Genomic DNA, 26673 nt, shown 5'->3' on the forward strand with positions numbered 1-26673 from the left:
TTTCCCCATGTGTAACGTGTATACGAGAGCCAGTTTCCCTTAGAAAGTCCTCCACGAAGGCATCCCTCCTCTTAGGCAGATAGCCCTCGAGGCTTTGCCATAATCACACACACACGAACCCCGGACCGAACTACCAGTGTTTAGTGACTTTACCACTCGCTGGTGAGCGCGCGACGCGTATCTAATTTTTACAGCTCTCCGCTGTACCTTAGCAATAGTTCTTACAATTTCTCCATCCTGACGTGTTTCGCTTTTGAATGCGAGAAGTTTGTTTACTATCATCCATCTTTTTCATCCAATATCTTACCAGCGCAACTTATTCTGTGATCGACGAATATACTAGATGACTCGATTATGACGATACAAAACGGTGCGCACTCTTGAACAAGAGCACCACAGTTAACTGGTTAACACACCCTTTTGGGCGAAAAATATTTTTTTTATTCTTTTTTAAACTTTATGGTAAACGTTTCAACGTAATCTAAAATTTCCAGATTGAAGTTTTTTATCTCTTATTCATGCTATTCCAGCATTATGTCTGCTATAAATTCAAGAATTATCTCAAACCATTCATTAATTATTTTATCTCTTATTCATGCTATTCCAGCATTACGTCTGCCATAAATTCAAGAATTATCTCAAACCATTCATTAATTATTTTGTCTCTTATTCATGCTATTCCAGCATTATGTCTGCTCTAAATTCAAGAATTATCTCAAACCATTCATTAATTATTTTATCTCTTATTCATGCTATTCCAGCATTATGTCTGCTCTAAATTCAAGAATTATCTCAAACCATTCATTAATTATTTTATCTCTTATTCATGCTATTCCAGCATTATGTCTGCTATAAATTCAAGAATTATCTCAAACCATTAATTAATTATTTTATCTCTTATTTATGCTATTCCAGCATTATGTCTGCTATAAATTCAAGAATTATCTCAAACCATTAATTAATTATTTTATCTCTTATTCACAGAAATAAACAACAACCCTGCTTTAAGCCAAACTAATGGAGAGAATGTGCATAAGGAAAAAACCACAAGTACCGATGGTTCCGTTGACGAAAACGTCGAACGAACAGAAGATAGGCAAAAGGATATCGTAACATCTTCCTGCACTTCGCCGAGATCCACACCTGATCAAGAAGTTAATAACCAGCAGCATACACATCATAAGGTAGAACATTCCTACACTAAAAACACCCCTACAATAACAACATCTAACAGCAGCAGTCTTACTGAAGGTCATTTGGAAGAAGAATGGAAGCCTTGGACACCTAAAAGCAACAATAATTACTTGGAGAGGTAAGCAAAATCCTTGTAACCGTTAATTTTCAACTTGAAGAAAGAGTAGTGATATTTGGTAGTGAATTAGTAACCAGATTACAGTCGAAACTCTTTTTAACTGATATCCACTTTAACGACACTCCCCGCTAATGTAGTCTCTGAATCTCGAATCCTCGAAGCAGACCAATGCACTTCTATTTCGTAGATAATTTCTAATAACGTACAAAAGGTTTGGTCCCGTGAGTGTCCGCTAAACGGGAAGTTCGAGTATCTTCAAATATTGCCTTTAAGTTTCTTCTTACGGCCCAACAGTGGCCGAGCGTTAACACGTTGAGCGCCTCGTCAGCCATCTGTGGCTGATACTAGATTTTCCTTTTAGGCCACGTCAGCCATCTGTGGCTGAAACTAGATTTTCCGTTTAGGCCGCGTCAGCCATCTGTGGCTGACACTAGATTTTCCGTTTAAGCCGCGTCAGCTATCCTTGGCTGACACTAGATTTTCCGTTTAGGCCGCGTCAGCTATCTGTGGCTGCACTAAACTTTCCGTTTAGGTCGCGTCAGCCATTTGTGGCTGACACTAGACCTTTTCGTTTAGGTGTAACATGATATAATAACTATAAAATTTGCACTGTTTTATGAAATTACACAAAATTTATTTAAAATTTACTTAATTTTGATTCATGATTTGATTTTGATTCATTGGATTTCATTGAAACATGGTAAATATAAAAACGGTTCTCCATTACAGCTATTGCAAAATGTGACAACACTCTTTTAGTCTTTTTTCTGGCCATTACTCTACCAGCTTCTGTTGCATTTTTATCATGACATAATTTACAATATTTTCGTACTTCAGCGGCTTTTCCCGGTTTTCTTCGGAGTTTATGTTGTCGTGATAGCACGGACCTCTGGAATACGCGCCTAGCATGCAGACCACTACACCACGAAGGCACGCTAGGAAGGCAGGAGAAATGCCTTATAGTTTAACTAAACGTGGGCCACACAGGATTAAAAAAAAAAGACAAAAACGGGTGACTACTGTAAGGTCTTACCAAAACATAAAATAAAACCACGCATCTAGGCAAAACCGTCTACTTTGTTTTTTCTTCGCCCAATGTCTCAGATTATAACATTCTTTGCGAAAGTATGACAACTGCGTATAACTATGAATGTATAAACATTGCATTTGTTTTTATACATTCCTTTGGATCCTGGAAACTAGTATATAAATATGTTGTATCTTATACTTTAAAGTAAGTTGAAAATTGAAGTATCCTCTATGTAAATAAAAGATGTTTGTTATTTATTTATCGCTTATACCTATTGTTCTCATGTATCCATTTACACTTGTTTACCTTGCTGTTATTTCTTTCAATAAAATGTCGATTTCTTCTTGCTTATCCATCTTAGTTATTAAAATTACTTTCTACGAGCGCGTAGCGTGCAAATACATTGAATCTTACATTAGTAACAGAAATTCATTCATTCTTCCTTGAAGAAAATGAAAAATATTAGGAACTAGAGCAAATTAAAAATAGAGTTAATAATCAAACAACAGATCAAAATGCTTACATCATTAATCGTAATTGTTTTCTGGTGAGTGTTTATGCATGAATCTATCATTTTCAGGTTTCGTCCTGTGGACAACAGCCCAGAGAAAGTAGTTAGTCCTTTAATCCAAACATCTAAAAATAGGAATCTTCCACCTAATTCTCAGAGTGATAGCAGTCGGGGTGATCCGGGGGATGTTCCTGTTGAATCTCCCTTTTCGGATGTCTTCAGTGATTCTGGGGATGAGTCTGAGACTGGAAGGTAAATTTAACCTCTGTTCTTTTAGAATAAATTCTTTTAGTAGAATAAATTTAACACTTATAGCCAGTGACATTTTAATTTTATCTTCTCATTTCAACAACAAGAATCTCATTTCTTAAAGTTTTAATTTTATAAACCCACTAGAGACGTTTTTCCGGAATGGAATATTAGTATCGAAACGGCATTTTGCATTGAATAACTACAAACGGCGTGTCACTTTTCAAATTGTTGCCACCAAATGTTATCGCCCTGCATTAAATTTAAAGAAATTAAAATAATGAAGAATCTGCATGAACGCATGCATGTTTCTCGAATTGTGAAAAAACGACAGTACCTAAATACATCAAATTTTGAATAACGTAGTCTTCCACCCGAACATGAGCAGCCGAAATTTGAATTCCGAATTCGTTTTATTATGCATTTCATATTTTGTAAAACTTTAACCACTTTTTGATTAACAACCTCGACAGCTTCAAAGCGAGCAGTGTCAACACTGTACGGAAAAAAAAAATAAATATTTATATCTCCAGCGCGTGAAACTGCTTATCAAAAAGTCTGAAGATATGCTGTTTTTAAATATCTTGTGATTTTGTCGTTGAATCGAATTTTATGTGGCGTAAACGCCAAGTACGTTATATTTTATAAATAAATTAAACACGTTAAGAATTAAAAGACAAAAAAAAAAAGTTTTGTAAAGCCATTATAGTCAAAAAATAAAAATTGAACATTGATACTGTTACGGATTTGGTATTTAATTATCTAATGTTAGTTGAATTGTAAATTAAATGATTTTATTTCTCGCCCAGTGCAGCGCGTGACGAATATTAAAAGAAAGCTAAACCGGAAAATTGAAAATACAAGAGCGCGTGCATTTACATTTAAGGTATCTGCCTACATTAAAAAAAAACGATTTCGGCGAAAAAATTCGTTTTTTTTTTTTAATTGCCCAGTTTGAAAGGTCAGTTTTGTAGGATTCCGAAAATGGTTCATTTTTACGTTTGTGATAATTAGAAGAGAAGATATAGCCAATTAACTGCACTGGAAGTGAAAGCAGAAAGACCGGAAGTGCCATTTGAAAGGCTCAACTTAAAGGTAAACAATGTTGTTATCCCTGTTTTTCTTTTACCTGTTTGTGTGTAAAATTGTGCTAAAACATTTCATTTTCATTCTGGGTACTTTTTTTTGTTTCTGGTAATAATTATTTGCCTTAATTTTTTGAACTAGGACTGGCAACATTGCGGTTTTTTTTAACTGGGTCTGGCAACATCGCGATTAGGTATAAAGACTATGTTGCTGGGTGCATATATAGCAATTTTAATTTTTAATTCAGGATATCTTGGATTATTTCCTGTGTTTGAACATTTAGGCATATCAATTGAACAAGAAATGATTAAAAATTACTTTGGAATTGATAACGAAAGAATAAAGAGTACTTTTCCGTTTCGCCGGCGCAAATCTCGCCAAGCAGACATTATTGGCGACAACATACATTATACACACAAAAAATATTAAAAAAATTTTAGTCCTAAGAATTCTTTTTTTGAAGGCATAAACATTTTATTATCGCTTAAAATTTTATAAAAAGCCAATAAATAAAGACAATAAATTTATATAAAGACATTAATTTAAGAATTTACTATGCTTTTATGGTTCAACATCCTGTTTTGCTGGTTCATATCACGTGACCCCAAGCGATCTCATCTCACGTATACTACTCTACAAAAATATAATGCTCTCAGTAATTATCTACATTAATTTCAAGTTAAATCTTAATTTGGAACACAAGTTTAAATGCAAGAAATACTTCAATTCGTACGAATAGCTTACTCAGAAATTATGTAAAACTGCAGTGCTTTACTTCGCTAATGCATTCTCATTAGAATGGATGAATTTAACCCTTGACTTTACTTGACTTGATTGACTTGACTTGACTTGATTTTCGGCTTCGGGTAAGCGCTGTGGCATCCTAATTGATTTAATTGCCGAAAATGGCCTTAGACATAAAACTGAACTATCTGAATGAAGCGTAAAAGGTTACCAGCGAGAATATTCCGTTTGGCATCGGTTGTACCATTATTGGCGACTTTATCGCTTGTGCCGGCAAAACGGAAAAGTACCGAATAAAGAACTCGAAACGTCATTCGTCGCTCATTTCGAAAATAGCCAGAAAAAAATTGAAATCAAATAGGAAATCAAAATTACTTAAGTATAAAGATATGGAGGTTGTGATGTCCAAATGTGGAGAATTTTAAGTGTGTAAATACAACGGAACAGTTTTTATGTTAATGTAAAATCTTTAAATGCGTTTTCTGGAAAACCAATTTTTCTAGTGTGTTTACATACAAGAAATGTAATTACTCAAAATGTTCTAAAGGTATCTCTATTAAATTTCACTAAAGTGTTTTCTATATTATTTACTAGGTTTTAAGCTTCAATCTAAGTTATATTTATTAATTTGATTGTTTTATAAGTATTTCTATATAAAACGATAAGAAATATTTTACAAAAAACTGTGTTTTTTCATGTAATTAAACATACTTTAGTAAATTTTAGAAATATCATAAACATTTTAGTTCATAACACAGATGAGTGTTGTAGTAGTATACAGTGTAAATAAAATTGAAATATATGCTGTGGGAAAAAATATACGACATTTAACGTAAGTGTTAAATTCTCCTAAAAATGTGCATAAAATTGCATATATTTCAAAAATTTATGAAAATATTCCTAAAAATTTACCTATTTTCATGATTTGATATCATATTTTGACTAAATAAATATATATTTCATCAGAGTTCTATGTTTTTAAAAAAAAGTGCTCCGAACGTAGGCAGAAGAATGCTAAACCGGAAAATTGAAAATACAAGAGCGCGTGCATTTAACATTTAATAAATATCCCTTTTTGATTTCGAGAAAGTTCCAGAAAGTTCTCGCACGCGATTTAAAAATCTTATAAAAGGAGGAAAACCTCTCAATTCGTAGTCAGTAATTTTAGTTAGCTAGTTGTTGTATTAAGAGTTTGTTTAGAAAACTGCTCTTGTTGATTGTAGCGAATTCGCAGATTAGCTTTCTTTAGCTGTTTTGAGTTAACTTCTGTTGAACGTTTGAATAGTTAAGATAACTACTGTGAGATATTGTGATATTGCACGATTATTTGAGGACGTTTAAACATATTTGTCGTGATAGTAATAAATTTTGTCCATTTTTCATCGGACTTGTGCATTCATTTCGTAACGAACCCGTACGCACGCAACAATATGATGAACTGAGAAAAGATCGAAGAGAACAGAAAATGTGTGCCAACACATAACGCTGCGTTCTAAACGTATTGTTGCGTTCGTTTGAATTGAATGCACAAGTCAGATGAAAAATGAACAAACTTTATTATTATCACAACAAATAAATCAAAATTCTAAAATTTCCCCAGGTCTTCGTACAGTATCACAATATCTCACAGTATATATCTTTTAGCTACTCAAATGTTCAACAGAACTTAATTCAAAACAGCTAAAGAAAGCTAATCCGCGAGTTTTCTACAGTCAACAAGAGCAGTTTTCGAAACAAACTCTTAAAAAAACGACCAACTAATCTAACTAACAACAACAACTAACTGACTAACTGAATTGAGAGGGTTTTTCTCCTTTTTATAAGATTTTAAATCGAGCGTAAGAATTTTCTGGAACTTTCTCGAAATCAAAAAGAGATATTTACACTGAAGTGACAAAAGTCATGGGATACCTCCTAATATTTTGTCGGTCCTCCTTTTGCCCGGCGAAGTGCAGCAACCCGACGTGGCATGGACTCAACAAGTCGTTGGAAGTCCCCTGCAGAAATATTGAGCCATGCTGCCTCTATAGACGTTCATAATTGTGAAAGTAATGACGGAGCACGACGGGTTTTGGGCACGAACTGACCTCTCGATGATGTCCCATAAATGTTCGATGGGATTCATGTCGGGCAATCTAGGTGGCCAGATCATTCGCTGGAATTGTCCAGAATGTTCTTCTAACCAATCGCGAACAATTGTGGCCCGGTCACATGGCGCATTGTTATCCATAAAAATCCCATCGTTGTTTGAGTACGTGAAGTCCATGAACGGCTGTAAGTGATCTCCAAGTAGCTGAAGGTATCCATTTCCAGTCAATGATCGGTTCAGTTGCACCAGAAAACCGAGTCCGTGCCATGTAAAAACAGCCCAGACCATTATGGGACCACCACCAGCTTGAACAGTGCTTTGTTGACAACTTGGGTCCATGGCTTCGTGGGGTCTGCGCCACACACGAACCCTACCATCAGCTCCTACCAACTGAAATCGTGACTCGTCTGACCAAGCCACGGTTTTCCATTCGCTTAGGGACCAACCGATATGCTAACGAGCCCACGAGAGTCGCTGCAGGCGATGTCGTGCTATCAGTTAAGGCACTCGAATCGGTCTTCTGCTGGCATAGCCCAAGGAAGACAAATTCCGCCGCACTGTCCTATCGGACACGTCTCTCGCACGTCCCACATTGATTTCTGTGGTTATTTGACGCAGTGTTGCTTGTCTGTGAACATTGACAACTCTACGGAGACGTCGCTGGTCTCGGTCGTTAAGTGCAGGTGGTCGGCCACTGCGCTGTCCATGGTGGGATGTTATGCCTGAATTTAGATACTCTCGGCACACTCTTGACACTGTGGATCTCGGAATGTTGAATTCCCTAACGATATCCGAAATGGAATGACCCATGCGTCTAGCTCCAACTACCATTCCGCGTTCAAGGTCTGTTAATTCTCGTCGTGCGGCCATAATCACATCAAAGCCTCTTCACATGAATAACTTGAACACAAATGAAAGCCCTGCCAAAGCACTTCGCATTTATACATTTTCTACGCGATACTGCTGCCATCCGTATATTTGCATATTGCTATCCCATGACTTTTGTCACTTCAGTGTATGTATTAAATGTTAAATGCACGTGCTCTTGTATTTTTAATTTTCCGGCTTAGCTCTCTTTTAATATTCGTCACGCGCTGCGCTGCACTGAACAATTTAATTATAATTCAACTAATATTAGTATTTAAATACCAAATCCGTAACAGTATACAGCTTTTAAAATTTTTGTAACTTTACAGTTGAAATGGATATGACGTAAGTGCGAAGAAAATAATGCGTAATAATAAAGCTAAAAATATTATGAATTAGTAGCAGTGAGTGTATGGTAAACTGGTAGACTGCAAACTCAAGCAGAGCGTAAGAAACCTTAACAAACCCTTTTGGGCGACCCTTAAAATCCGAAACCTTTCAGATCTTTTTCATTTGTACCCGCTTTAAATTTTTTGCCTTTTTTACTTCTGCCTTTTAAGGGCGGGTATATGGTATATTATTATACGTTTTAAATAAAAAAAAAGTAAAGCTTTTTCAAGAATGTTTTTGAAGAATATGCTAAGTACGTACGAAAAATATATTCTTCTATTTGTCTGTGGAGTAAATACAAGAGAACAAATTATTCCTCAGAAAAAACAGCCACGTTCTAGAAATAAATTTAATTTATGATCTGGTAATACTCATTCAAATCTCCTGTGAACGTTGAATCATAAATCTATGCCGTACATGTCTTTCTCTAGAAGGCGTTTTCAAAAGGTATTCAAACTATAATTTGCTCTGATCTACACACAGCATTATCAACCAGAATATTAAGCTATATTTTTAATTTATTACCATTTTATTACTATGATATAAAAGGTGGCAACAATTCTTGTAAATTACAACTGCAACTGCAGATAGATAGATGAATTGGCGAAAATTTTTGGCATGCTCCGTTAAATAATTTTATCTATTGTCTGTCTGGATTTGCTCGTGATGTATTTCTGCAATCAGAATTAACAAATGCATCGTATTAGTATGCTTGTTCGAGAATTTAAAAATATTTTGATTTATATATATCCATAATAATAATTAGCTTAAATAATTAAACTATTTCATTTCGATTAATCCAAACGCTTGCAATTTACGCGGATGAACTAGCAAAGAAATCGCTTTCCGCCTGTAGTATGTAGTGACAGTATCAGTGAGAATACTTGAGCTATATAAAGCAATACAAATTTTCGGTAATTGTCTTCTGTCGCGGCCTTGGCGCAATTAAGGGTTAAGAAATTGCGATTTTTGCTATATGTAAATACTAAATATATAAAAGATCAATTATAAATTAAATTAGCAATAGCCCTTCAGTGCTTAATTTGTTATGTCCCCTCCTTATTTTAAAAATAATGAGCTTTTTCTACACTTTATCATTTCGAGACCAATCCGCGTTATATGACTCTTACATAATGCTGGTGATGTAAATGGAACTAAAACAGCCAATCATAATTTTACAGCAGTATGATGATGATGATGTCGTGTCTATGACAAAGTGCAATTATATAGCTCCGAAGCTGTCAAAGACAGCTTTGGCAACCTCGGCAGCTCTATCAGTATAAAGTAGGTCCACTGGGTCTTCAACGCCGATGCCAAACAGTCTGGCCTGGATTACTGGGCAGCTGAAGAAGTGATGGCGAGACAGTGGGATGTCATCTGGGCAATGAGGACAAATGTTGGTGTAACTACGCTGTACGTCTGCAGAAATCCTCATCCCTTTTAAGTGATTTGTCCTAAGTCTCGTTATGATAGTCGATATGGCTCTGTCGCAGTTCAATTCCGGGATGGAGTTTCCTTTAACTTGAGTGATTAGTCTTTGACTGGCAACTGCATTGGGATCAACAATGGTTAGGCAGTTGGATGGCTGAGGAGAATCACGGGATGCCTTTCCAAGCTCATCGGCCTTCTCATTACCAAAAGTATTTACATGAGTCGGTATCCATTGTAAGATGCAGGATCTTTGGGCAGCAATGATTTTGTTTGTGAGCTCAATGATCTGATGACTGAGTTGACATTTGCCCTTCTGGATCGCTTGCAATGCTGATCTGCAGTCAGAGAAGATGATGATGTCCTTGGAACTCTGGTCTTCTTTAGATAGATAAATCTCCAGAGCACTTTTGATGGCGACGAGTTCGCATGTATAGTTGGAGGCGATTTTCCCAACAGGAATACTGTGGCATTTCTGCACTCTGTCTGGTCCGATGAAAAAGACTCCCGCTCCTCCTCTGTTCAGATTGGAGTCGGCAGAGCCGTCTGTGTAGGCGATCTTCAGATCTTGAGTTAAGGTAGTGAGTTCCTCAATGGTATGGTCACCTTTTTCTTTAATTATTGTAGTGGGATCTTTATTGGTACAAGGCTGTAAGAGATTGCAGCAGTATTAATTACCCACCAAATGCAATGAGAACCAAAACTAACTCAGTCTGAATTAAGATTTTATCCTCAACACAGCTGCACTTGTTTTCTACACTTCAGCCTAGTTAGACTGCTGCTCTCTTCTTACTGCAAATCTATCAAAAATATAGACATTTTGAAATAGTTATTTGTGGCCGCAACATGTTTACTGAAATAAAAAATGACGATTTAATCTGCCTCGGGTACTAGTTTCCTATTCGTTGTGGATCGGCAATCAAAATTTCTGCTCTTCATTGCGAATTCAGCATTGATGTCCTATGCCATCAGTGCTTCTTTGCCATCTTTACTTGTAAGTCTTTTTGATTACATACATATCTATATAGGAGTTTAATATAAATATGTGTTTTATAGTATTTAGTACAATTTTGTCCGCAATTTATTTAAAATAATAATATAAATTAACACAACTTGTTTCATATATGCATTATTTATCGTATTTACTACAATTGTGTTTACAATTCATTTATAATAGCATATATAAATGCCGAAAATCTCTATTTATTATTAAACATCCCAGAAAACTCTATTCATTGCTTTATTTAATACAATATTTTAGCAATTTATTGAGAAAACGTGCATAAACGTAACCAGACAATTCATATTCGATAAACTCTTTCTGGTGGCTACAGTTCAGTAATTACTGCTAAAAATACCTCAGACATCAATCAGAATTTTTTTCTGTCGATGAAAGGTTAAAAATAATGAGCATTTTAAAAATTAAAACCGCTATATGGACACAAATTAATTGCGAAAAACCAGTTATAGATCTTTAAACGTTTGTTGCCAATACATGCGCAAATCGGTAATTTTTTGCTTCTCTCACATGCGCAGATCGGTAATCTTTTATTTGTCCAATACTAAATGCACTTTCTTGCCAAGGTCACTACAAATTACCAAAGGAAATACCAAATTTCCTATGCGTATAGAAAACGCTAGGACAAATCTGAAGTAAAAGATAAACAATTCTGAGGCCAAGGAAGTCAAAGAGTTTAACTTGGCAAAAAACCCTCAGTAGTACTTTTTCGTTTTGCCGGCACAGGCCGATAAAGTCGCCAAAAATGGTACAGCTGATGCCGAAGGGAATATCCTCGCTGATAACCTTTTGTGCCTCATTTTCAAAACAAGTCACAGCTATTTCTCATCAGATTGATTGTTTCTTTCAGTACTGGCATACAATTACATAGAATTTTTACCAGATAGTTCAATTTTATGCCCTAAGACCATTCGCGAGCGGTAATTAAGTCAATTCGGATGCAATCACACTGCTCACTTGAAGGCCAAAATATAGAAAAGGCAAAGTCAAGGGTTAAATTCATCAATTCTAATGAGAATGCACTGGCGAAGTAAAGCACTGCAGTTTTAAATAATTTCTGAGTAAGCTATTCGTAAGAATTGAAATAATTCTTTCATTTAAAATTGTATTCGAAATTAAGATTTAACTTGAAATTAATGTAGATTAATTGAGAGAATTAGATTTTTGTAGCGTTTACGTGAGATGAGATTACTTGGAGTCACGTGATATGAACCGGCGAATCAGTATGTTAAGCCATAAAAGCATAGTAAATTCTATTAATGTCTTTTTAAAAATTTATTAGCTTTATACAAAATTTTAAACGATATTAAAATATTTATGCCTTCAAAATAAAAAATTCTTAAGAACTAACATTTGTTAACTATTTTATATCTATACTGTATGTTGTCGCCAATAAAGTCTGCTTGGCGAGATTTAAGCAAGCTAAACGGAAAAGTACCCACTCAGTTAAACTTAGCACGAGACGTAACTGCATATACAAGCAAAACTCATCTCTAAAAAGACTTCGGAAGCAAAACAATTTATGTTCCAAGTTCATCGACTACTCGCTGAGACTCTGTATTTCAGACTTTCCAGGACATCCATAAAAAATGCAAGTAGCTTATGTAAGGCTCTGAAATTTTGCGACAGCAATCGTAAATGGCTTTAACAGTCCCCTGAAACCAAAGGAGCAAATTTTTTACACTATATTTGTCTATTTTTATTGCATTGACATCGGAAATTAATTAGCGTAGCTCTTCAGATTTGATCTTCAAACCAACAAACCCGTCTTGTTATATGTCTCTTGATATTGGGACAATTACAGCCAAGAACAGCAGAAAAATTAGTGAATCTTCGGATTATGGTAACTTGACGATTTTTTGGCGAAACTTTGGCGACCAACCCTGCTACAACAATCTGCTAGTTTTTGTTTTGGACGCCATTTTGTTTTCACGAAGTAAAGCCATATTTTTTTTTTTTTTTTTTTTTTTTTTTTTTACACAAAATTTTTTCCAACAATCTGCTAGCCGAATTACGCTTATACTGCGCTATAACTTTTATGGAACAAAAGTGCTTAATCATGACGAAGATTAGGTGCGAAATTGGGAGAAAGTGTAGAATCGCTCACTGCTTGCCGCGTTTTTAAGAATTGTATATACACGGTATCCATGAACACGTCGACCTCTTTTCACTTAAAAAGTCAAAGAAAATTGACAAAAATCCAATTCTTCTTACTCTTGTAAAAAGCGCCAAACAAATAAGTGGGCGATTCTGCACTTTAGCAGCGAAATTGTTTCTAAGTGCTTATTAGCTAAAATCCTCACTGGAATTTTCCAGAAAATGTCACATGACATGTCTCATGATCTCTCACTTCTCTGAAACAAAATAATCTGTGATTCGAACTGTGTACTTCTCAGATTATTGCTGAAGTCCTAGCTAGTAACCTTTATCGCCTCACCAAAATGTCGCCAAACTACCTGTTACCATATTCCAAAGATTAGCCGAAAATTTCTACAAACTCTCTAAAACAAAGCGTTGAGAATTATTGTCTGCTTCTCTTGTTTTGTACGTAGTTCGACAATTCATCTAGATTTGAATGCCAAATGTATTTACAATGACATTTTAATTCGGCGTACAACTTTATTGGAAAGTGTGCGAAGTAAGCAATCACTCATGTGCCTACCAAGATTTATCCATCGCAAGACTTAACCTTTTAACTGTCATGCCCGAGATAATCTCGGGTACAACACTGGTGTTCGAAAATGTCACGCCCGAGTATTACTCGGGGTAATTTTTTTGTTCGAAAATTTATTTTTAAAATTTATTAAAATTTATTAAATTAATGTTCGAAAATTTATTTTGTACTAAACATTTGGTTTTTGCAATAAAAAAAATGACAATTTGTGTACCCAAATCATCAAAATAACTTGACAGTTAAAGGGTTAAAGGTAACTATTTTTCTACTTCTTGCTAATGTATATATTTCACTATCTTTCATTATATTCACTGCCCCAAAGACTAACTAAATGATATCCAAGTAGTGTCTCACTTTAGACCGGCACTTGTAAACAAGGACCGATATAGATATCTAAAAGTTGCTTAACAATTGCATGTAATGTAGAAATATCTTTAATGAAGAAAGCCACGTACGTATCTGTAACCAAAAATTAACACAGCTAATTGACGCTTTTATACGAAATTGCAATAATGATCATAATGGAAGCCATTCTTCATTTTGGAACAAATAAACATGGACATTTGTATTAGAAAAAACGCATTGTAGCATAATGGTAATTTATAATCAAGTGTTTTCCGGCAGTTCCTCAGTAGTGTGGTAGGTTATTTGTACAGGGTGTTTGGGATAAATTTGACAGCTTCGTAAGGAAAACAAAAATCCGCTTGTATGAGTAGTAGCGAAGGTCTACATTGAGTGCAAGCTTCATAGTAGAGGCTGCAACATTCATTTCACGTGACAAAGCCCGAATTCCAGTGTCAGGGTTCTTCAACACCTGTTCCTGCAGATTTGCGAGGAATTCTTCTGCTGTACGAACGCAATCAGATCGGCTGCTAGGGATCTTTTTTCTTGCTACATCCTCGTAGTCACCATTGCAAGTCTCTAGTTCATGCCTAATTGTTTTTGCTGTGTTCAGGGAGCATTGGGCAGCAGTCATAATATCCTTATTTTGATGGCCGGCACGAATCATCATGATGCAAGTTATTCTCTTCCATGATTCAGGTGGGTTCCATCCTTTATGACATCTTGTATATGAACGAAGAAGGGTCCAAACTTTTAAATGACGAGTAGTGTGTGTCAATACCTCCAAACTACAGAAAAATATAATCAATTATAAATATGTCAAATTTATCCCGAGCACCCTGTATATATCCGTTGTTTTAACTCTTTGCGCTCGAGGCGCTTTCACTTGGGCGAACCCCAGCGGCCAAGCGGTAAAGTCGTTGAACACTGGTAGTTCGGTCCGAGGTTCGAATCCCGCGAACGGACTGGCTGCATGGGTGTTTTCGTGGTTTTCCCCATGTGTAACGTGTATACGAGCCAGTTTCCCTTAGAAAGTCCTCCACGAAGGCATCCCTCCCCTTAGGCAGATAGCCCTAGTGTGCTTTGCCATAATTAAATACACACACGCACTTGGGCGAACCAGCAACTTCAGCAAGTGTTTGATGAATTTCTTAGAGCTAACTTAGAATAATATCACAGAAATCTGATAGTTCTTTTATCTCTGAAGATAACTGAGGCTTTTTCGCCGGATGCAAATGGCGAAACAGCCTCAGTTATTGCTTTGTAGTATTTCTACTCAGCTTTGTAGTGTTGCTTCGGATTCTGTGAACTTTATCGATTCTGAATTTTCTGTCTCTTCAAAGGAATTACTGTTACTTTTACATTCACTATCTTATTACATTTTTCGCTGCTTTACACCTCTTACGTCATAGTTATCTTCATCACTGCTTTCCTCTTCTCTGTGGTCAAGTGGTCTATGCATATACTTGATTTCATTCGTCATCAGCAAAAAAAAAAAAAAAAAAAAAAAAAAAAATCAAACTCCTTTTTCACTTTAACTCCGTTTCGTTCATCGTGTTTCATGCTTACTGGGCTCCATAACTTTGAAAGAAATGTTCCTATAGCTACGATTGTCGAGTTGGATCTAATCTCGAAGACGCATGCATAACAATGTATTGTTACGAATTTTGTACAGATATAGATGATTTTAGTACAATTATTTATAAAACTGTTGCATTTCACTGCATAATATGTCATTTGAAAATCGACAAGCTATGCCGTAAAAGTAAGAATACAGGGGCAAGTGAATTTAACATTGAGTAAATGGGTATCTCGGTAATTTCGCCAGATACCACCAAGCTGACAACGGTTTTAGCGACTTATTTTGACGCCAAATTTGACGAAAAATCGCCAAACTTGGTAACATTTTGATCCCGTCTCTATATCATTTTAATAAGTGTTATAATTGATGATGATATTAGCTGCAACCGTAATTCGACCGTCGTATTTCTTTCCAGAAATTTCGAGAAGCAGAAAGTACTAGAAATATCTCGGCGGCCGGTTGTAAACTATATAAGGCCGGAGATAGCGCATCTGCTCACATTACATTGGATTTGTTATTAGTAGTTTGAAGTGTAACTACTGATTATACTGCCTAATATTGTGAACACCTGTACGAGTATTTCTGAGGAAGATTCCAGCACTTTGAAGTGTTTCATTTGATAAAAATAAAATTTATTAACCTATCATCGGACTTGCGTGCATTCAATCTATTATGAACCCATACGCACACAACAATATCTAAAAAACGCGTTAAAGACTGGCAATTGCTTCATACGCATATATTGTTGAATGCACTCATGGAGCGATTTTGTTCCTACCAAGCCTAAATAAACATCGTTACCTTTCGAATTAGAATGTCAAACCGAGTGATGATTGAGAGTCACCTCTCGAATTACCGCATCAAATCAAGTGGTGACCGATTATTACCTCTCGAGTTTCCCCATCAAATCAGGTGGTGACTGTCGAGTGCAAAGAGCTAAATAATAGAAATTGAATACCGTTGTAAAATAGTTTTATAAGAAAATAATATCACATTGTCACGTCTGGAGGCCTTGAAGTTGAAATCTCCCTTAGAAATTAGCCTGATTGCAATATTTTCTCTGAAACGAAGGGTGAACGCCCAATTGTACCGTCGTCATCCAAATGCTTTATGTCTATCTTAAATTACAAGTTAATAACATCGTTCGTTAAAATGTTATTTGTAAATTTATTGACTGTACCGACATTTTTGTCATATGAAAAACCTTTTGTAATCTTTAATTTATTAGTGAATGTAATGTAATTTTTTTATATATATATTTTGCAGTATTCTTACAAATTTAAATTTACAACTGCTATAAATTTCTTAAATTATAATCTTCTTAATTTTTTAATTATTACAGATTTCTTCTTCTTTCTTTTAATTTGCATTTTAAAAGTTGACTTCTTAATTTAACAAATTTTGAAATAGATGTGGGTCATACCATTTCATTTTCACAGAATGTTTATTAATTGAGAAACCATCTGCTCTTTAGCGATCTTAGGTTTTTAGTAAAATAATGAAAAGGAACGGTGAAGCATAAGACGACATTGGCAGAATGTCTCTTAAACGGACCTTGTGCAATTTGACATTACGCAACGCTTCATCAATGCAATTCTGACGTAATAATCAAGTGCAATACATAACTAAAATTAACTAGTCGTTTTAATTTAAATTTAATCTTCTCCTTCATTGAGTAAAAGTATACTAGCGGGCAGGAACTAAGCAAAATTTATAAGTTCTACTAATAAATTTTGCTTATAAATTAACATATTAATGAATTTTGCTCCCATTATGCAATGGCCACAATGCTTCTGATAGCATAGATGATAATCCGGATCTGCTCATTTCGATTATCTTTTTATATATTTAAGCGGCTAAAGTGTGTGTCGCCGATAGTTTATTGTTGCCCCTCGGAAAAATGAGCGCGCAAATTAACATTTCCGCAGTTTTTAATTAATATCTCGGCCGATTAAAATCGTACGAAGATGAGAACGGTATCGATGGATTCGGAGAATTTTTTGGAATCCGAGGATACGCGTCTCGAATTTCAACTCGGCGTCGTTCCGTAGATATTCGAGAAAAAAGAATTTGACGCATAGCCAAATCCCTCTAATAGGGAAAACCCAAGAAAGAAAGTGGAAAATGTAGGGAAAACTAGTTTTCAATTAATATCTCGGCTAATCAAAGTCCCAAGGAGACGCGAATGGTCAAAATGGCGTGCCACGGACCTGCGGAATCCAACGGTGTGCTTCGCTAAGCCCGGGAACTAGCCGTTTCGGAGGAGTAGATGTTACTCCTCCCCATATATACACTCACGTTTGTGAAAATTGCAACACCAAGAAGGAATCGTCATAATTGAATGCAATTTAATACACAGTTGAGTGGTAGTGGTACAAATAAATGATTAAATGTTCAAAGCAAACAAACAAGAACAAGAGATCAGAATCAGTATTTTGTGTGGCCACCACGCGCCGCAATAAGTGCTGCTACACGACGTGGCATGGAGTCAAACAAAGTTTGAATGTCTGACTGAGGAAGAGCATTCCATATCGTTTGTACGCGTACCCAAAGTTCGTCTGCAGACGCAACAGGACGAGGATCACGAGCAAGACGCCGACCAATGACATCCCACACATGTTCAATTGGCGACATATCCGGGGAACACGCAGGCCAAGGAAGAAGCTGTACCTGCTGCGCTGCAAAGAAGGATTTAACAATCCGAGCAGTATGAGGGCGGGCATTGTCCTGTTGAAATACAGCGCCTGGCAAGCTTTGAAGGAAGGGAATAGCTTCGGGCTGTAGAACTTCATGGATATACCGGTTGCTGTTCAGATTGCCCACAATTCGTGGCAATTGAGATCGTCTATGATATGCTATGGCGCCCCAGACCATAACTCCGGGTGTTCGTCCACTGTGGCGTTCGATAATGCACTCCGGAAGGTGGCGTTCACCGGCATAGCGTCTGACACGAATGCGGCCATCGTGGTACCACAAATTAAAGCGGGATTCGTCAGAAAACACGACATGCTGCCAATCAGCACGCCAGTCTCTATGCTGATTGGCCCATTGTAGCCGCAGGCGGCGATGGTCGTGCGTTAGGGGGATCCTGTATAAAGGAGTCCGTGCGCGCAGTCCACACTGCAGCAGACGTCTACGAATTGATGAAGCACACAATGAAACACCTGTAGCTATTGACCACAGTGCTGCCAATTGTCTAGAGGAAGCTGTACGGTCCGTCCGCTCCATGCGGACCAGGTGTCTATCATCGCGAGCTGACGTCACATTTCGGGGTCCACTCCCGGATTTCCGAGTTGTCCGACACTCGTCCGTCCACTGCTTCCAAACGCGCATCACTGTGCTGCTGTTACGCTGCACACGAGAGGCTACTGCACGATACGACAATCCAGCTTCACGAAGGCCGATGATTCTCCCTCGTTCAAACTCTGTAAGTTGTTCAAATCTCGCTCTCTTTCGTCGACGAGGCATAAGTACAGATTGAGTTAACGTTTACCACTAGCAGATAACCACCGATAACCATACACGCCTCGCTACAGCCGTCTATTTATTCGGATCCATCAGCCGTTCAGAGGGCGCTGCTCAGCATACGCATGCGCTACGGATTTGCAATTCTAATCATTTGCATATCATGCGCTACTTTGCATTTCCTGAAAATTTCAGCTCACTCGCGTAAGTCCTTCATGGTGTTGCAATTTTCACAAACGTGAGTGTATATGCGGCTTAGAGCCTGCATTTGGACACGGTCAACTTTATGTTGCCTGTTCAAGAGTTCGTGAATAATCGGACGTAAAATTAAAAATTATGGATGGTCCTCTGCAAGGCGAGTTTAAAAATGATGGAAACATCTATACAAGAAATGTTGTGTACAAAGAGACTTTGACATGTGAATTAACATTTTATTATTTAAATCACCTTTGAGCTAGCGATGGCTCTTAACAAATGTACCGCCAGTGGGTTCCTTCATTGCACTCTACTTTAAGCAATTAAGCAAGTAAAAGGGGAAAACCCCGTGGGGCAGTAAGTAAAGGGGCGTCCTCGCCGCCTGCCCTGGGTAATTCAATTTGAAGTTCCAGACACCTTTGCATAAATCATTTTAATTACAGTTTATAATATCAAGAACAGCGGTCATTTCGTATAACCGGCGGGCTTTCTAATCATCTATATTAAAATAGATGTGAGTGGGAAAAAATTTTCATAAAAACATCACTGTCAAAAACATAGAAAACGTGAGAGAAATAAACAGGCTGCGAGATTCCATAAAAAATTTTACTCCTGTTTAGAAACGATGGATGACTATTTTAAAATTCCACCTCGTATGCGCTCCCATTCAACACACCGAACAGCGAAAAAACAAATTGCAGGGCGCGAAAATTAGCGTTTTCAGAATTTTTACTTAATATCTTGGTTGATTAAAGTCGCACGGAGATGACAACGTTCAAAATGTCTTCCCACGAGTTGAATCGGGAGTACGTCTGTCGAAACTCAACTCACCGCTGTTTTCGAGGAGATGATGTTGCAAAAAAGCAAGCATACAGATGCGCAGAGATTTTAATAATCTAGATGAACTCAGCCTACGTGGTTTTCGCAAACGACAATATGTTTCCTTCGAGGAAATTTTTACCAGAAACACTACATTTGGGATCTAATGCATCTCCATTTTCTTTTGTTGTATTTCTAAATTAATAATTCCGTACCTACATATTTTTAGGCCGATCATGAAAGTTTGAGGAGGTCTTGTACCGATCATTCTGACGAGAATTTGAAAGAAGAAATTGCTTTTTGTTTAGTAGGATAAGAAAAAGATACTAGTTGCGAATATAGCATAGCTAAAACTTGATCAATCATTCCAGTGGAAGTTTGGGAAAAATACATTGCTCTGTATTTACTTAGAAAATCAACAGATAAACTAGCTGATTTAGGATTAATCAAGGTTTTATAAATTCCAGGCAAAATTCTCATGAGTATTGTGACATCATGCCTTGGCATTATATTACTTATTTAGCTTTAAGTTTTTGTTCGTCAAAAATGGTTGACGAGAAAATACGTAAGTACCAATAATTCAAGAGGGATAATATAATTATCTCTAACTGATTACCAAACAGTTATTCTTATAATTAAGGTAAAATAACACTCCAAATAAATATTAACACATTAAAAGGTGCACTCTTGTTTTAGGAGATTATCAGAATTATGTTATCATTCCTTTCTTTCCATCAATTAGCTATAAAATTACACGCATTTTACAGAAATTTAACTTTCGGGTTGTTTATTCTCCCATCAAAAAAATTTCCATACTTAAGGACCCCATTTCGGATATGAATTTCTGGGGTATTTACAGGATCCCTTGCCAGTGTAATTTAATTTAAATTGGTCAAATTAAACTTTCGCGGTAAGTAAAATGAGACATATGTTAGGAAAAGGGAAATACAGAAGTCCTCTGTTGCCCAGCATTTGTTGGTCTGAAAATTACACTTTCAACTTTTCTACAGCCAAAATTATTCAAAAAAACAGCTTCCATTGGTGAATTAGATTCTCTAGAGGCGTTTCACATTCAAAATAACTTTTCTGTTCTAGTTAACGACCCTAATTCCAATCCATCTTTACCTTCAGCATTTAAGGAAATTATTTTTTAGCTTTCTTGTTTCACCAATAGATGGCGCCAGTAGCTTAACTCCTGTCTACCCATTCTTATCTTATCACTATATCTTATCTCGTTCATTTGACAATTGGCAGCTGAGACTGATGGTTCGGTAAAACCATTAAAACTAGTCCGGTGAAAATTTGCAAATCACGTGATTTTTGTTATTTGACTTCTAAATTAAATAAGTTATTCTTATATTTTATAGTGACATGGAAGAGGAAGATGACCACGAAGATTTCTCTCGTGGCTTAGATGCTTTCCTCAGAGCAGTCGTAGCAAGGAAAAAGGAGAGACGAGTTGCACTGGAGAGATACTCCCTCCAGTCCACTCATGTTGGCATAGAGCACCGTCTCATTGCGGCAGCAACTTTCAATAAAAATTACAGGCAAGTGAAAAATATTCTTAGATGCATTTATTTTATTAACAATAATTTGGCAATGATCACGGTATTTCCGCTGATGCATTTTGAATAAATCACAAAAACGCTTGAAGAATATTTATACCTCTTTGTCTATCATAAAGACAAGTACTTCATCTCTCTCGGAAGGTCTCTTAAAAGTAAACGCATCTTTGTTTGACATTTTCTGAGATTGTATTGTTAATGCCTTTAATGAAAACAATGGAAAAACATAACTTTATGCTTTCAAAATTGCACTGATTTAAAAGAAAAATTTCATCTTCATAATTATTTTTTGTAATTCTTCACAATTTTCTAATCTTTCTTTATTTCTTTCAGCCTTAGATTTTTTAAGATACTTTACTGCTGCATTTCACTGTAGCTTTACTGCTACAATGGAAAATAAGCTTTCATCTTTGGAGTGATTTTAAGAGTTTATTTTTTAAATATTTGCAAGTGCATGAAAATTATGGAATCAGTCATTTATTATCTTAATCCTTAATATAGATTTTCTCATCACAAAGGGGAAACCAACAGTATTATCAGTAAGCGAAAATATTTGCTTAAAGATTCAGTAAATTCTTGAGAAAACTGTGAGGTATGTAAATGAAACATCCAGATTGATGTACATAGCAATAAAATGAAAATCAATTCTTGTTCAAAATATTTAACTAAGTGCAAAATTAAAAGCATCTTACTTCAAAAGAAGTCGAGTCCCTAAATCAAATCCTTAAAAGATGGAAAAAAATGGCAAACTTTAAATGAAGTCAAAGCGCACTATAAAAACGCAGCTCACGTATACTGAATTGTAAATACTGCTCGTGAATACTGCTTTCTATTGAAAATTAAAAGGTACTTTTTCATGCATTTGCCATGCTTTTTGGCGCAAGCATCGCAAGCGATGATCTTTTGGCCTGTGCGTGTGTCTGTGTTTTTGCCATATATAAACTACAGTACACTCCCGATTATCCGCGGAATTGGGTGTCGCGGCTGCCGCGGAAAACAAAAATTGCGGATAATCCGAAAAAAGCTAAAAATGGCTATAGCAAAAGAGAAAATAGTCATTCCAACTTTGAAAAATCGTTTTATGTATAATAAAACGTAAAATAAACAGCAGGAAATGTTTAACCAAAGCTTAATATTTTAGTATACCACTCAAAACTAACCTAAAATGCAATTTGTTAATGAAAACAGAAAAGTGCTTTGTACTTACGAGAGGCGTCAAAGATACACAGAAAAATTAATACATATGTACTGTTTTAATACTGTAATGTATTATGTAATTACAAAATCATAACTGTAAAACTACACCTTTTTGAAGAAATCAGTCATTTGTGTTTTCTTCTTGCTTTGAAAGCATTTTCTCTTGATCCGAGATTGCATTTTTCGTAGCATAAGTTACTCGGACAATTCCGCGTCGTCTTGTTCTTCCAAATAGCTCAGCATTGTTGCAAAGCCGCTTCGTGAGTCTTCCCGCATCTGCACAGTGGGCTCTTCTTCGCCTTCACTTCGCTGCTCTTCATTCTCGGTCTCTTCCCTTGCTTTCTTCACAATTTCGTTATCTGTCAAGCGTTCGAAGCCAGGTTCGTTGACGTCACACTCCAACCACTCGCTAATGTTTTCAGCATCGATGTTCTCACCACTTGGAACTGTTTTCACCATATCGGCAAGAGTTGCCGTGGGCGTGTCTACATCTTCATTCTCTTCTTCACAACTCAAAGAGGTTAGGTTCAACATTAGGCATGAGTTTTCTCCATGATTTTATGAGGGTTGACGGTTTCATTGAGTCCCATGCAGATGCAATATCCTAGATGCTGTCCAAGATTGTGTAGTGTTACCAAAACTCTTTCAGATCATAACCTTCTTCAATTTTGGTTATTAGCAGCTTGGTTCGGTATGTTCTCTTCGTTGTTGCAATGACTCCTTGGTCAATGGATTGGATTAGCGCAGTAATGTTTGGGGGGAGAAACTTTGCAAAAATTTGTCCATCACAAGACTTTAGCACGCTTTTTGCTGGGTGAGAAGGTGCATTGTGGATCAATAGCACAGCGTTTTCAGGCAGAGTTTTCGATTTAAGATGTTTACGCACTTGAAGAACAAAGATTTTTTCGAACCATTCTTGAAAAATGTTTCGGTTCATCCATCCCTTTTTTTGGGGGGGGGGGTTAAAGTAATCAACGGACAAATTTTCTATCCTTGTGCCGTTGAAAGATCTCTGGTTTTTTTTTTTTTTTTTAACTTTCCAATGACAACAAGTCTACGTTTATGTCCAACACTTGCGTTACTGCAAGACATCATAGTGATCCTTACCTTGCTGCTTTTATGACTTGCCGCTTTACTTTCACTTTCAAATGCTAAAGTGCGAGTGGACATTTCCACAAAATTCTCGATTCGTCAGCATTGTAAATTTGTTCAAAAGATAGCTCTTCTTTTAAAACAAATTCTTTAAATTCATGGTGGAAATCGTCGGCTGCTTGTTGGTCACCACTAAGTTTCTCCCCATGAAATCCAATTTCTCGAATTCCATGTCGCTGCTTAAAACGAGTCAACGAGCCAGAAGACGCATCAAAAGTTCCTTTCAGGCCTAACAACTCAAAAAAGGTTTTTGCCTTGGCCGCAATGATAGGACCATTTACAGGAGTACCTTCTTTTCGAACTTGAGCTAACCACTCTGTCAATGCCGTGTCTAGCTCCTCAAAGGTAGAACCCTTCATGGTTTTTCGCGTTTTCATTGCGGAAGCACTGTCCGACATTGATGCAAAGTTCACCAGTTTGTCTTTTTGCTTTAGAATGTCACGCACTGTTGTTTCCGCGATTCCTTAATCCAATTCCATCTGCTGCCTTGTAGCGCCGTTTGCTACTTTCGAAATTAATTCTAATTTTTGCGCAATCGTCAACACAACCTTCTTTCATTTTCCTGACATTTTAATCGGTAACGAAAAACACAAAACTAAAAAGCACAAGCACTGAACACAATAAAAGATAAGAAATTAACTCCGACTGGTTCGCAAACACTATCCGGCTTAAACTAACAATGGCGAGTGGGAGGAAGTGTGGACGTGTCAGTAAGATTAAGACGAGAGAGATGGCGATGCAGCGGGCACTGCAAGGGTGAGTAAGAAATCACTTACTCATCAGAGGGGAAGGTTCCGAGACGGCCTGGGATATTTTTGATATAAATAAGCACGATGTTAGCAAATTTAACGTTTTGCTCAGTTTTGTGAAAATTTTTATTTTCTTTGCTTTACGCTGAAAAAAAAAAAAAAAAAAAAAAAAAAAAAAAAAATTTGTGCGGCAGGTGCGGATAATCGGGAGTCTACTGTTGTTTCATATTTAGAAATTGTTTGTAATTAAAAAAAATCCACTAAATTCCTAGCAGTTGCATTACAGAAAAATAACAATAAAAACAGTGAAGATGATTGGGTAAAAGTTTACAATTGGGTGCCCCTTGTTTTTTGACGCCAAGATCGGCGCCAGAAAGGCACAATTCAAGATGGCCGCTACACAAAACCGAAATAAGAAGTCAAAGAATTGCACAAACTCTGTGTCCATGTACACATCGATCTGTTTTCACTTAAAAAACATCCTAGAAGTGCACAAACTAGGCATTGCGCACCGCCTTAAATTTGTCCATGTAAACATCAATCTATTTTCATTTAAATAAAATCAAGAAGTTAAAACAAAGTTAAAACTGTCAAAGTGAGGTTTCATCGCCAAAATTTAAAAACAAATTGGAGCTAATCGAAAGATGAATTGAAATCGGTGATAAATTGAATAATCCCAATTCTACACTAGAATCTTGGATCATTCAGGTGCATTTCTTTGATTGAAATTGCCAACTGAGCAATTTATGATCAGGATAAGCAACCCTTTCAATATTTCCCTGCTTTTACGTACCTTCTTTAATCTCGCTGAAAAATAGTAATGTGTCGAAGTAAAGTGTTAAATCATATTCTTTGCAACACAAATCAAAGGCCAGTTTCTGTGGAATTTACTCTAATACCATCTTCAGTTCCTGCATTTAAGTACTGGAGTTTAAGTTACTCATTATTTAAAAACTATTTTGGCATAATTACTTAGCCTAATTTTATTTCAGATAATTTATGTGAAAACGAAGTAGCATAAAAATGGCTTTCTTTAGAATCTATTTTTATAGAACACCTTAAGATTTTTATGATAGTTTTTAAATAGCTTTCTTTAAAATCAATTTTTGTCACCAGCTTTCATTACCGAGGACTACCCTACGATTCCTTGACCTATTTGTCGGTCCTGTTCATTTATAGTTTTAATTTTAACAAATTAAGAGTGGTAGAGCCCTCATATGTGCTTTGCCATTAATCAGACACTGCCTGAGGATAGAGATATTATCGTGGCGAAGTTTCTAATGAAAACTGGTTCGTATTCATGCTACGCATAGAGAAACTACTAAAACGCCTTGTTCTGAACCTGACTTAAACTACAATAGTCTGTTACTTTGAAGTATGTACATTAAAGTCGTAACGACTCGCCTCAGTTTACGATTTTAAGGTGTAATAGTCATTACTAGCACAGAGTAAGAGTTTACGTTAGAAGGGTCAAAATGTTTTTAAAGACGAAATGTCGCTAAGAAAGCGGCAAATGCGGTAGCTGTTTTCAGCGAGTGCCAGTACCCTGAGGTTCTCACCGTCTAGCTGCGCACACTCTCTTTTTGACAGAGCCCCCAAATGATCAACGTAAAGCATAACCATGGAATGCGACTCTGCAAAAGGACAACATAGGATAATTAATCTCTCCTCATGGCACGATAGTGTACAGAACCTAAGGGAGATGTATCCCTTCAACCTTGTTATTAATGAGTAGTTTTTCCAAGGCACAAAGATTAATCTATCGATTTTTTCGAATTCTTCCCTAACCGACACATAAGATAAGCCATGCTAACCCCTATACAGTCAAAAGTCGTTAATTCGGACACCCATAATTCGGAATGATCTATAATCCGGACCTCAAACCTAAAAAATTTCTGCGCATGCGCCGCGTTGACACATGCGCATAGGCGCTTACGCATGCGCGTAAGACCTTTTACGACTGCGCATATGAGTGTGCGCAAGTGTAGAATACGTTTTTGCGTGTGCATTTTATGTATAATGGACGTATAAGCTAAAATTATCTAATGTTGATGATTATCTATTTCAGTTAATGTTGATGATTGCGTTCTTCCTTAATTTTCGAATTGGATCCGGCTTATTATTTTTTGCAGACTGTAAGAGCAATTTTATAAAAGTAAGCTTAAACTTTCGATTATATCAAATAGAATTTCCGATATATATTTGTTAA

The 26673-nt window shown here is 36.4% G+C and overlaps 1 protein-coding gene across 1 annotated transcript in view; it reads left to right on the forward strand.

Annotated features, from left to right (window-relative positions):
* Window positions 1-26673, forward strand: part of LOC118191343 (uncharacterized) — a 422216-nt gene that overhangs the window by 366981 nt on the left and 28562 nt on the right. Inside the window, exons 4-6 of the mRNA XM_085818089.1 lie at window positions 985-1312; window positions 2923-3105; window positions 21169-21348. Coding sequence (XP_085674215.1) covers window positions 985-1312; window positions 2923-3105; window positions 21169-21348 — 691 coding nt within the window. The remainder of the gene's footprint in view (window positions 1-984; window positions 1313-2922; window positions 3106-21168; window positions 21349-26673) is intronic.

Source organism: Stegodyphus dumicola, chromosome 6 (genome assembly GCF_044657685.1).
Source record: "Stegodyphus dumicola isolate Sdum_Otavi_A_Nest chromosome 6, ASM4465768v1".
In the NCBI taxonomy this organism is placed as follows: Eukaryota; Metazoa; Arthropoda; class Arachnida; order Araneae; family Eresidae; genus Stegodyphus; species Stegodyphus dumicola.